This window comes from Malus sylvestris, chromosome 11 (genome assembly GCF_916048215.2).
Source record: "Malus sylvestris chromosome 11, drMalSylv7.2, whole genome shotgun sequence".
NCBI lineage: Eukaryota > Viridiplantae > Streptophyta > Magnoliopsida > Rosales > Rosaceae > Malus > Malus sylvestris.
Window position 1 is genome coordinate 144940 of NC_062270.1, and position 12604 is coordinate 157543.

At 35.2% G+C, this 12604-nt stretch overlaps 1 protein-coding gene across 1 annotated transcript; it reads left to right on the forward strand.

The window, feature by feature from the left end:
- Positions 1–5787: 5787 nt before the first annotated feature.
- LOC126589376 (uncharacterized) lies at positions 5788–11154 on the forward strand. The gene is made up of 5 exons (XM_050254657.1): positions 5788–6330; positions 6458–6651; positions 6761–7064; positions 9523–9612; positions 10361–11154. Exons 1-5 carry the CDS (start codon positions 6235–6237, stop codon positions 10394–10396), a joined length of 720 nt encoding a protein of 239 aa, XP_050110614.1. The 5' UTR covers positions 5788–6234; the 3' UTR covers positions 10397–11154.
- Positions 11155–12604: the final 1450 nt, after the last annotated feature.

Here is a 12604-nt window from a genome sequence, read left to right on the forward strand (position 1 = left end):
ATTAAAAAAAAATCTACAAATTAATTATCTCGAATTATAAAAAAAAAACAATTTATGGGTGCAGGAAAAAGATTAATAGTGACCAAACAACTTTTCTAAATACAGTAAGTATTCTCTTATTTTCATACGGAAGTATATTGTAAATTCAAATTGCATTCAATTTTTAAATATAAATAAAATTGCATTTTTTTGCCAAACAACTTTTCTAAATACAGTAAGTATTCTCTTATTTTCATACGGAAGTATACTGTAAATTCAAATTGCATTCAATTTTCAAATATAAATAAAATTGCATTTTTTTGTCAGTTTTACAAGCATCACACCCATCTCAAATTATTTATCTTTCAGTAAGTAACTGGAGTAAAAGTATTGCCGTGAGAAAATTGTCAAAGTTAAAGGTATTTAGGTTGAATTGCTTACAACCTTTATATTTGGGATTGTGCATTATAGTTAGACTTCTTATTTTATCATCATTTCTTGCAGATTAACCATGAAAATCTAAAGCATTAAGTGCAAGCAAATGGGTGGCAAGCATGGCTTTGATTTCACACGTAGACACTATGTTTACATATGTACATGTTGTCCATATTTTGATTTGCTTCATATATTAAGAGTTCATCCCTAGCTAGCCTATAACTTTGACTAAAAACTTATGAATCTGAAATTTTTAATTTAAGGACTTGGGTAGATATTTGACATTTTGCATGAGAGAGAAAGGGAGAGATTTATTCTGTTCTCCATTTTGTGTTTTTCCTTTTATTTCACTTATTGGGTCCAACCTTCATGTTGATCATACCATAATAATCAGCAAGAAAAAAAAAAACAAAAAAAAATGGAATGGTTAGTGTGCAATTCATAAATTTCATTTTTTCTGTACAATGGGCGGGTTCAAAAAATACTAAGTTAGATGATTGAAAATAATAAGAAATTGTTGTGATGGACACACACCCACAATTTATAAAATAGTCACTTAAGAAATGTAATAATATCTAAAACAACACATCTTTGGGGCGCGTAGCGCCAGTGATGCAAAAATGCCTCTCGCACGCACGTTAGTGCGTGCAGAGAGGCTAGTATATATAAAAGATAAATTGAATTAGTCTCATAATGTTTTAATTTAAACAAATATTTAATTGAATTTGTTTGACTTTAATTTGAAGCCAAAATTTTCTTTCGTTTTTGATATAGATAAGAATTTTGTTGTCTACTGAATTCTAAAAATGAATGGTACTTTTTTGTTTGAAAAAAGGGTAAATGCAAGCGCAAGGTTTCGCCTTTCATTTTAGTATGTTTTATCATTTTTCGGATGGGCATTATCACTTTTGACAAGGCTTCTTCTTATACCTATGATTTTCATTGGAGCCAAAAATGATACATTGGAATAATCTTTTGGGTCTTCCAATATCAATAGGTTGATTGTTTCGCTCATGTATCTTCCAAAAGGAAAAAAGATCTCTGAGAGCTGTTTCCTGGATCCGAAAGAGAGTAATAACTAAAAAGTGTATCATGGCTGAATCTAACTGGGTTTTGCGGTGGTGGAGGAACTGGATCGGAAAAAAGAGGGCTTCTAGAGTAATGATGAGTCGAAGAATACCATGCATTAATGGGTGGTGGGGGCCCACATTGACTACCATGAGGTATTTTCTTGTAGATTATATTCATAGGTTTTTTCTTGATTCATTTTTCATGAATTGTTGAAAACGAAAAAAAATTCATTAAAATTCAACATCTAATATATCAACTAATTCAAAATGCCTTTATAAAATCAACAAGTTTTTGACTCCTGAATATCCAACCGATTAATTAATGTTTTATAACATATACTATTTTTCTTTGTATACCAATCAATATAACTATCCTTATTCTGACACAACAATGCAATTTCACAATCAATATCGAAATGAAGTGTTAGATAATTTGTTTCTTCTTTTATTGTTGCTTGTCGATGTAGAATTTTGTACCATTTAACATAAAATTCCTTAAAATCTTGTAGTATAAGGATTTTCTTCAGTAGAAGCTGAAGATCCAGTAAAATGTGAATTTGACAGGTTGATTTCCAATAATTTATGAAGGAGATTCTCATATTCTTACGATTCAATTAGACGTTACATCTAAAAACATACGTTTTGTGGTTGTATAAGATGTTTTTTGTTGGAATCTTTTTTTGTTAGGAATTGGTTGGCCACCCAATAACAAGTAACAATAGTAGATATTATTCAATGAAAGAAAGAGGAACAACGAATAAATAAAAAACAATACAATAAATATTTGTGATGCATGCATTATTGTTTAATCCCCCAAAGGCGTCCTTCGTGACCTAATTACAAAGATGGGTCTTCGTAATATGGAAAGATAAAATGTAAAACCCAGTTTCGATTGATCTTATCGTGCGATACTTTTTTTTTTTCAATCGCGACATTATGTGAATGAACTACTACTGAGTTCACTTTAAAGTATAAAAAAAAAAAGCATTAGAAGTGTCGTCCCACATCTTTGGGGTTGCTGTTTCCAATAAACATTGGTTACATTTCCTTATGTTATTTGTACTAGTAACCGGTTTATGGATGAGTGCTCTTGAAGTAGTGGGTCTGGCCTTGAACCTACGTGTCTATGATTTTGTTTCTCAGAAAATCCATGTAGTAGAAGATCCTGAATTTGAGACTTTCTAAACCAACAATATTCTCTTAAATGAAGGTATACATGCTTGGATGGTGGCTCAAGATCAGCCTTATGAAAACCTTATATTCCCTGAGGAGGTTTTACCCGGTGGAAACGCTCTTTAATGGAACTTTAGCTTTAGCCGGTCATGACCAAGAAACCACCAGTTTTTCCTGGTGGGGCGGGAAAGCCCGACTTATCAATTTATCTTGTAAACTACTGGGGGCTGATGTAGCCCATGCTGAATTAATTATAGGCCAGAGCTATGAACCTATTTGAAGTGGCTCATTTCGTACCAAAGAAGCCTATGTATAAACAAGGATTAAATATGTTTATATCCATTAGTTTGTACGAGATTCAATGCAGACTTTGATGGTGATCAAGTGGCTGTTCATGTACATTTATCTTTGGAGGCTTAAGCGGAGGCCTATTTACTTATGTTTTCTCATATGAACCTCTTGTCTCCAGCTATTGGGGATCCTATTTCCGTACCAACTCAAGATATGATTATTGGGCTCCATGTATTAACGAGGGGAATTAGTCGAGGAATTTGTGCAAATAGGTATAATCTATGTAATTGCAAATATTATCAAAATAAAAGAATTGATGATAATAATTATAAGTATACCAAAGAAACTTTTTTTATTTTTTATTTTTTATTTTTTTTTGTAATTCTTATTATGCAATTGGAGCTTATCAACAAAAAAGAATCAATTTAAATAGCCTATTGTGGCTCTGGTGGTGACTAGTTAAACGCGTTATTACTTCAAGAGAAACTCCCATCGAAGTTCACTATGAATCTTTGGGTATCTATCATGAGATTTATGGGCACTATCTAATAGTAAGAAGTATAAAAAAAAATTGTATATATGTTCGAACCACAGTTGGTCATATTTCTCTTTATCGAGAAATCGAAGAAGCTATCTAAGGGTTTTGTCGAGCCTACTCATATGGTACCTAATCATATGATATCTAAACTAAGTAATTCTATGACACCCGTGTCATTTTGAGTTTTTGCAGTTCACCTAGGACCATAGTTTCTGAATTTCTATGCGAATCAAGATCGAGAAAAAGGAAGTTTTCCAATCATTGACTCAAATCCAATGTCGAACCCCACTTAGCGGAATAGGGAGGTACTTATGGTATAATGGGCCAATTTGGTCTTTCACAATAAAGTGATAGATGAAAGTGCTATTAAACGACTCATTAGTAGATTAATAGACCACTTTGGAATGGCATATACATCACACATCTTGGATCAAGTAAAAACTATGGGGTTCCGACAAGCCACTGCTACATCCATGTCATTAGGAATTGATGATCTTTTAACAATACCTTCTAAGGGGTGGCTAGTCCAAGATGTTGAACAACAAAGTTATATTCTGGAAAAACACCATCATTATGGAAATGTACAAGCGGTAGAAAAATTACGCCAATCTATTGAGATATGGTACGCTATAGGTGAATAGGGCCATATGGCATGTATCCATACATCTCGATCGGAAAAGAATTAATAGAAAAAAATTCGACATTGATTGATATATTTCTTGAAACAAAAAAAAAGGAAACGAAAGATGAAACATAAACCGTGGATCAACTAAGCCCTCTTGGGAACTTGTTTAAGAATAAGAAAGAGGAATCTCATGTAAATACCATGGAATAAGGTTTGTTCCTATTCATGGGGAATCCGTAAAAAATTTAATTCCAAAAATAGAAAGTTCGAAAGAATTGGAGTTTTTTTGGAGATTGGATGCAGTTACTAATTCATGATCTGACATGTACAGAATGAAAACTTCATTCTCGATTCTACGAGAGTTTTTACGAAAGCCTTTCATTTGCTTCTTTTTTATGGCAGTTTTATTCCTTCATTTCAAGGAAAGGGTTGGAATGGATTGAGTAGATATCTTAATTTTGTTTTATTCATTATTCAGGTCGATAAACTAAATCAAATATTTATATGAGTGAAAGAAAACAACTTATATATAAATTTGCAGTAAAAAGATTGATTCTCATTTTCTATGTATAAGAGTTAGAGAGTTAAGTGGAAATAAACACAAACAGAAGACACTGGTTCCCCTAAGATTGGTTGATTAGTCATCCTGACTTGAAACGGGTTCAAAAGATCAACCGTATTGAGTTTCACTGTCATTTTTATGTATTAGCATAATGGGGAATTGAGCAAAAATGAGTGGATGGTCAAAAACACAACATATGTAAAGGATTAGTAATGGAGAAAAACGACATTTTTACATAATATACAAACAAAGAATACTAATTGGGGCTTCAAGTTAGTAGAAATGATCCGGCAATACTCTTCATGACACGATTCCAATCCAAAGTATACTCCTGTCCACCAATTTAATAAATAATTATTCGAAACGAATTAATCCTTTACTTTATTTTGAAAGCCCTTTTTCTCAGAAATAGAAAGAAGAATAGGAACTGAAAAAAAAAAGAGATATGCTTTTGTTAAGGAAGATATCTCGGGATAATTAGTCAATATTGTAAATTGATTCTTAGTTATTTGATTTCCTATTTAGTTCATAATTAGCGTTGTTTGTAAGCAAGAGAATAGGGATCCTGATGTATAGCCTTTGTATAAAGCTGTAACTCTAGCTTGATGAATATACAATAAACCATTCACAATCCTACGTTTCTTATGAACTTTATTTATTTTTTGTTACTTTTATTCTTTCTTTGTATCACAATTCATTAATTTATATATAATTTTTTTTTTTTTCATACGTGAAACCAATGGGTTATTGATATTTTTACAAGAAGTATTTTATTGAACATTTAAGTTATTACTGAACAAAGAAGAATTGAAATTATTATTGATTCTTCAAATCTAAATCAGGATGCAGCGGCCTTTTATTGGTAGTAGGAAGGAGAAAAAGAGATAAGGGAGGAGGAAGGAGGGTGTGGAAGTCAGGGTGATCGGCTGATATCGGTTCATATTTGTTTTAATTTATTTTTATTTTTTCACATTACTTTGGGAGCAAAATGGATAGTTTAGGAGGAAAAAAAATTTAAGTCGGGTGTATACATCACTCTAAATAAAGTTTTCCTAACCTAATGGTCAAATGAGTAAAAAAAAATTGGTAAAATTAGGTTACCAGCCTACTTGTAGAGGAGAGTGAGTTGTGTACTTACTACCAATAAGCCAAAGCCAAAACCCAATTAGCCAAGTGGGGACAAAAGAAAGCAGAAAGAAGTGAGAGGGGGAAGAAAGAAAGAAACAGAAACGAAGCTGAGTCGAGAGAGAAAATTAGCAAAAGTTAGTGACGAGGAGGAGGAAGACGAAGACGAAGACGAAGGGATGAGTTGGCCTCAAACTGCCTGGCAAATGAGAAATTAGACCGACCCTTAAAGGCCCCTACATCAATTCACGTAATGCTCATTTGAATTTTCGTTTACGGCAGCCTTTGTGAATCATAACCAGAAGAAGCATAACCAGTGAAAGAAAGAAAGGAGGAGGAAGAAGATTAGCGAGAGAGAGAGAGAGAGAGAGAGAGAGAGAGAGAGAGAGAGGCGTAGGGTGGGGCCGGGGCAGAGGATAGGAGGTAGGAGGTGTTTATGATGCTTTGTGAATCATTGCGTGATCGAATACAGCCATGGCTTCGTGATTACGACAGGCTTCAGTCATTGGCCGTCATTCTCCTCTACATTCAGGTTCCTCTCCTTTCCTTTCACTTCGTCTTCCTTTCAATTACAAAACCAAATCAATACGAATGAATGATTGATTCATATAACAATATTAAAGATCGATCCCTTGATGCATGTCTGTATGTATGTATAGATTGGGTGCGCATTGGTGGGATCGCTGGGTGCACTCTACAATGGGGTTTTGCTGATAAATCTGGCCATTGCATTGTTCGCCCTAGTCGCAATCGAGAGCAGCAGTCAGAGCCTCGGCCGCACATATGCCGTCCTTCTCGTCTGCGCCATCTTCCTCGATGTTTTCTGGTTCATTCTCTTCACCCACGAAATCTGGTAATTCACACTTCCTCCAACATTTTCCCTTTTGCATTTTGACGTATGTATATGTACATATTTATGCTTGATTCTGGTGCTTTTGTGTTTGTAACTTGGTGTTGCGCAGGAACCTTTCTCGCGGGAGTAATACAACTTTGTACATCTTCTCCGTAAAGCTCACTCTGGCCATGCAAATTATCAGCTTTTCCATCAGGTTATCCTCTTCCTTGTTATGGATTCAGATCTACAGGTTGGGCCTTTCTTATGTAGACACTAGTGCAACTCCTAGAGAAGCTGATTTTGATTTAAGAAATAGTTTCTTGAGTCCCAGTACTCCCGTTGTACCCAGACAAACTTCAGATTCTAGTGATGCTATAGGAGGCGCTATCTATGATCCTGCGTATTACTCCTCACTCTTTGAAGATGGTCAGGTCAGTCCTCTCTCTCTCTCTCATTACATGCCTACTCAATTTTTCATTTCTCATTGTTCTTCTCTTGCACCTACAATTGGAATATGCCATCACCTCACTTTATTAGCATCTGTAGTTTAACAAACTTACTATGGAGCATCTTCATCTTCTTTTGTATTTCTATTTACAAACTGTATGGTTTCACCCACTATATCTGTTTAAAATCTCATATAATCCATGTTTCCTTAAAGGTGGCTCATTCAAAGAAACACATGTTGTTACCACATCCCGTGTATATGTTCACCTAAAACCTCATTTTAGTTTACTTTAGAATTGGTGGAAACTTTGTTTAGCAGTCAGTATCATTGCAAACCTAACCGAAGTTTTCCACCACCGATCTTCATGGATGTTAACCTCAGCAGATAGGAAAAGTGAGGATTCCATAATTTTTTGTTTTCATATAAGAACCAAGAAGTTGGAGTATACAATTGTAGGATAAAATATAGTGAGGCTAGTGACGTACAATTATTCTCTCTTTATCTCTTTGGTGAGAAGTACAGTTTTAAAACCCTAATATTTGGGATTCACAATAAGATTAAGGTAGGGACACGAGTGAATAGGTATAATGAAGGATGTAGACATAGTCCCACTTGTGGTTGTCAGAATTTACTAATGGAAAGATTCTATGAATATCTATCTATAAGACAACAGTAAAGTTCTTTTTGAAGATTAACGAGTCTCACTCTTCCAAGAAAACTATAACAATCAAGTCTAGTATAGCTTCAAAATGGTGTGATGGAGAAGGTAGCTGGAGCACTAAGATTTCAAGGGTTGCAATGTATCATACACGTACCTTGGTCTGTGAGATATAGATGACCATCAAAGTCCACCTGGAGGCAAGAATATTCATAAGGGGACATGAGGATTGCATACCATGAACAGTGCTCTCCTTGATATTCGTGATTTGTAAATTTTGCTTCCCACTTGTTAAGGAATGAAATTCTAATTGGCCTTCCTTGAAAAGAGATGTAATGTGTCTGTTCTGGACGTATGTTCACTGTGGGAAAGTTTTCTGCTCTGTTAACATTTGCATTCTGGCAGAGGGGGCTGAAAGGTTTGATATCAATTGCTGTAAGTGGGTCTGGATTCTAGACAACCATGCATGTTGGTCTTCGATTTTCCAGGGGAATTAATGCCACTGGTGGCCCAAAACATTTTCTTTAAATAAGTAGAGGTCCTGTGCATCAAAAGAATCATGCCGGATTTTTCTTGGAATTGGATAATGGTTGGATGATGGGCTAGGCAAGAGTTAAGAGTTGATGATCTCGCCGTGCTACCCCATAAACCCTTGCCTAAATTGGCTTCGATAATTGAGTCACTGTGGTGTCCACAAGAAGGGTCTTTTGTGACTTTTTGTGTGGCAATTGAAGAAGAGGGGTTCTATGCAATTTGATCTGTCCTCCACTTTGATCTGAGTTCGCATGCAATCACAAAAATGTAGACTTGCTCATAGAATAGTGAAAGATTCAAGAAATCAAAGACAAACTCTGCAAATACTTTTGTGTCTATCCATCCAATGAATGAATATGTTCTTAACACAAGTTTTGTTGTAGTCTAATGTTTGTTGACTTTGCTTTGTGCATCATGATTTAAGCATAGGACATATTGATTAGAAATACACTGATGCATTTCACGATGTAAGAAGGCTTCTATTCAGATCCTTGTTTGGGATGTGAGAATGTTTTCCTCCACTTCTGATTTTTATTTGTTTATTTGTTTTGTTGGGGGTGGGGCATCATTACTATCACTTCTTATTCCAGCTTGATTCTCGTCTACATATAATTATAACAAAATAAACAATAATGGTCATAATAATCTAAAAGGAAGGAGGTTGTCAAAAACCACCTAATGCGAGATTGTACAAATATGTACATGGAAGAAGACAAGAAAGAAAACCCGTATGTAAAGTTAAAGGAACAACATTTATGGTGTGTTCCAAGAACTCTTTGGCAGTAAAGCCTTTAGGTAGATTCAGAAATCATAATATGGAAAGGTAATTGGGAAAGAAGTAAAGGATTTAATTTTTCTATTAACTTCATTGAGGGTTAACTCGAAGGAATGAGTATGTTAAGGTGTCTTCGGCTTAGGTGTCTATGAAGTCGCATGATAATAAAAAGAAAAAAGAATGCTAATGTTTTCATTTTGCATCTTGTTATGGTTCTGTGCGTGATGGTTTTTACAGTAATCAACCTGGGGAAAGAATGAAAGGAATATATGGTGTACTTTTGCAACACCTAGTTTGGAGTGTTACATTTTGCTATGATGTGAACTACTGAGATTTATGTTGGTATTTGAAAGTTGGAACTGCTGATATGTTCTGTTTCCTTAGATATTCATAATACTGTTCTTTTCTGTTAGAAGGCAGCAACGAATGTTCGTCATCCGTTACTAAATTGAAACCTCTGTTATTTGTCTCTAGGGAAAATATTGCAGTGGCAACGGATCTACTTCTGCTGTCGAAGCTTCTAAGACAAAACCATCCGTAGTCAGATCGTTTCAGTTCGTAGATGTAAGTATCCATGAATATGTTTCTGACCAGTTATATGAAATTTGGTAGCATGTCTGGTGACGCTGGTGTGATCCCCACTATTATACCATTTGGTTAGTTTATTTGATATAGAAGATCTCATGGTTTCTTTCACACCCTTCTGTTATCTCCCAGCAACACCAACTGGCCAAATATTCGATTCACATGTTTATCTACGTTGAGTATTTGGTTGGGTGGCGTTTTGAGGTTGTTTTCTTGGTTTTGACAGACAGATTTCTCAATTGGAAATTTGGATAATTCATTTGTGCACCTCTCTACACAAAATTTGATTGTATGATGGTTTGTGGTTGTTATATAACAGTACCCGTACTCGTATCATGTACAAGCACCATATATCTTGTGTAAAATGATACTAGTCACCCAGCTGACAAAGGCCTTTTTATTACCTCATTAGTAGTTATGCTCCTCTGCTGCTTTCTAATTCCTTTTCAACAAGACATTCCAAAATTTTCGTGGCTCATGCATTCTTTTAGCCACCACGTTTTGCTACATATGCCATTTAACTATTAGTCATGTACAGGGCAGATTGTCGTCAGATAGCTCTGTGCATGGTAGAAGAATATATTAGACTGTCCATATCGGGGCTGTGACTGTTACCCGCTTTTGGTTAATAGGATTTTGTTTTAATTATAAAAATCTGTTATGATTATTATTTCATCCAGATGAAATGTCATTTTTGCTGCTTCTAACTCGATTTGAAACCTCGCAGGAGGAGAAGGCAGCAAGCCAGCCTAGTTCAGTTTAATTTTGAGTGTGCCATCTCTGTCTTCTTTACGGATCAACTCCCCTAGCTAGTTGTCTAGAGGATCTTTCAAATGGTGTAGTCGCTGCGGCGAGATTGTGTTCGGGAGTGGGCCTTGTACAGTCGGATCACATATAATTGCATTTTCATTTTGCCCGGATGAGGATGGGAAGATGTTGATCAGATGAAAGTGTTAAAAGGAGAAGCACATGGTCCATGTGGTTTGGTTTGGTATGCCAAAAGCTTTGGATCAAGATCCAAGTTCAGTGGTACATGCGTATGAACATTGTCGGATATGGAATCGTGTTAGCGTGTTGGCTTAACAACGCAGCAATCGGACATGTGGGTGTTAGTTAAGTTGACAATAGGAACCATGAGAAGGCAATTGCCTCTTGTTCCCCTAATAGCATTTGTTCACCCTATCAATGGAGCTTTGTTTTCTGTTGGATTTTACACCCCCTTACAATGTCATTCGCTACATAATTGCAAGAGGTTTATTTGTCCCCAAGTACGTACGCATGTAGAAAATTTATGACACAAAATTTTTGGATAGTTCGCGGATGGAAGGGAGTAGTGTATTGGTGGACTTGTTCGTTCTTCTTGCTTAGGAAAAAGGTGGTTTCGAATTTCCATCGCCCCCTCCTTTTTTTTTTGTTGGTGTAATAATATAATTGATGCTTTTCGAATCATGGATATGGGAGGAATATATTGATATATTAAATAGTGGGTTGGAAGGGCGAGTGAGCATTCTCCTTCATTTACATTGTTTTGTTAGTTTGGGACAAATCGAAGGCTGGCACACCGGCCAGCACTCAGCAGGACATTACTAGATTCCTTTTTTCTAATGGCTAACTTTGGATTTATGAGAGACACACTGTCTTAACTAACTAATTTCGTTACGTGTTCAGATTTGTTGCTACGTGTTAGTTTCCTTCCCTCAGTAAAGCTCAGCACCATGCTAAAAGATTCACTCACGATATGTGCTTTTGCTTCTTGACACGAGAGAGAGTGGAAAGTAACGAAATAGGAATGAGACGTCAAAGGGGCAGCGGGCAGGGGAGGGGGCCATGACTCATGGCCCATGAGGCATAAGCTTCAATTGTTTATGAGAAGACGTGTCGGCCATTTGAATGGATTGTCATTTGTCTACCTTCCCATAATAATCTGTTCTATTCAATTCAATTATAGGGAATTTTAACGAAAAATCATATTTTTACACTAAAAAGTTAATCTTAGTACTATTCACTTTACCATTTATTTTGTCATTATTGTTAAAACGCAAAGTTTTCAAGCATTTTTCATTAGTTTTTCTTTAATTTTATATGACCAAATTGGATCAATGAATTAAAAGTATGTACAGATTTGATATAATGGAGAGTATGGGTTAATTTCATTTGAGATGCATGGTGGTAATATATAGAATTGGATTTGCTCTGGACGTTAATGCGTGGAACCTAAAGATCAACTAATCTGGATTGTACAAATTAAATTCAATGGTCTTCATTAACTCATTTTCTTAGCCTACCACGTATAAACCAATCACTTTGATTCTTTTACACACCAATTAGAGGCTTAGATGGATTGATTTTGGCTTATTCTATTAACACCTCACATATTGTTGATTAAACCCCATATACTTAATACACCCCACATTTGTTTTTTCAATTAAAATTTATCTTAATACACCCCACATACTTTCTCATAATACCCTTACACCCCACATTCTCATACATCTAATATTTTCCACATACACCCCACATTTTCTATACACCCAACATTCTTTAAATCTTATAATACTCATTTTCATTTTTTATAAATTAAATTGACTTAGGATTAAAACCCTAACATTCTCTAAAAAGAGAAGTCCACAATCTGGTCTGTTGAGCTTGAATTTCATTGGGTCATCACATCCAATCTCCTTTTCTCTGTCTCTTAAGCCTTTTGCTAACAAAAAAGAGGATTTCTGCTAAAAAATAGCAACTGGGAGGAATCTAACAGAGCACAAGTAAAGCCTATAAGATGAATAAGAATGGAAAAGGCTTTGCTGGGTTGGCCTCCTATGAAATTGGGTAGATGGAAAGCAAAAGCAAACTTAAATAATCACCAATGTCGTTGAATAATTAAAATAATAACAAATACGAAATTTTACGTTATGTGAAGTTTCCAAAATATTGATATTGTGTTTCATTCGTTAAATTTTTTCTCAATCAA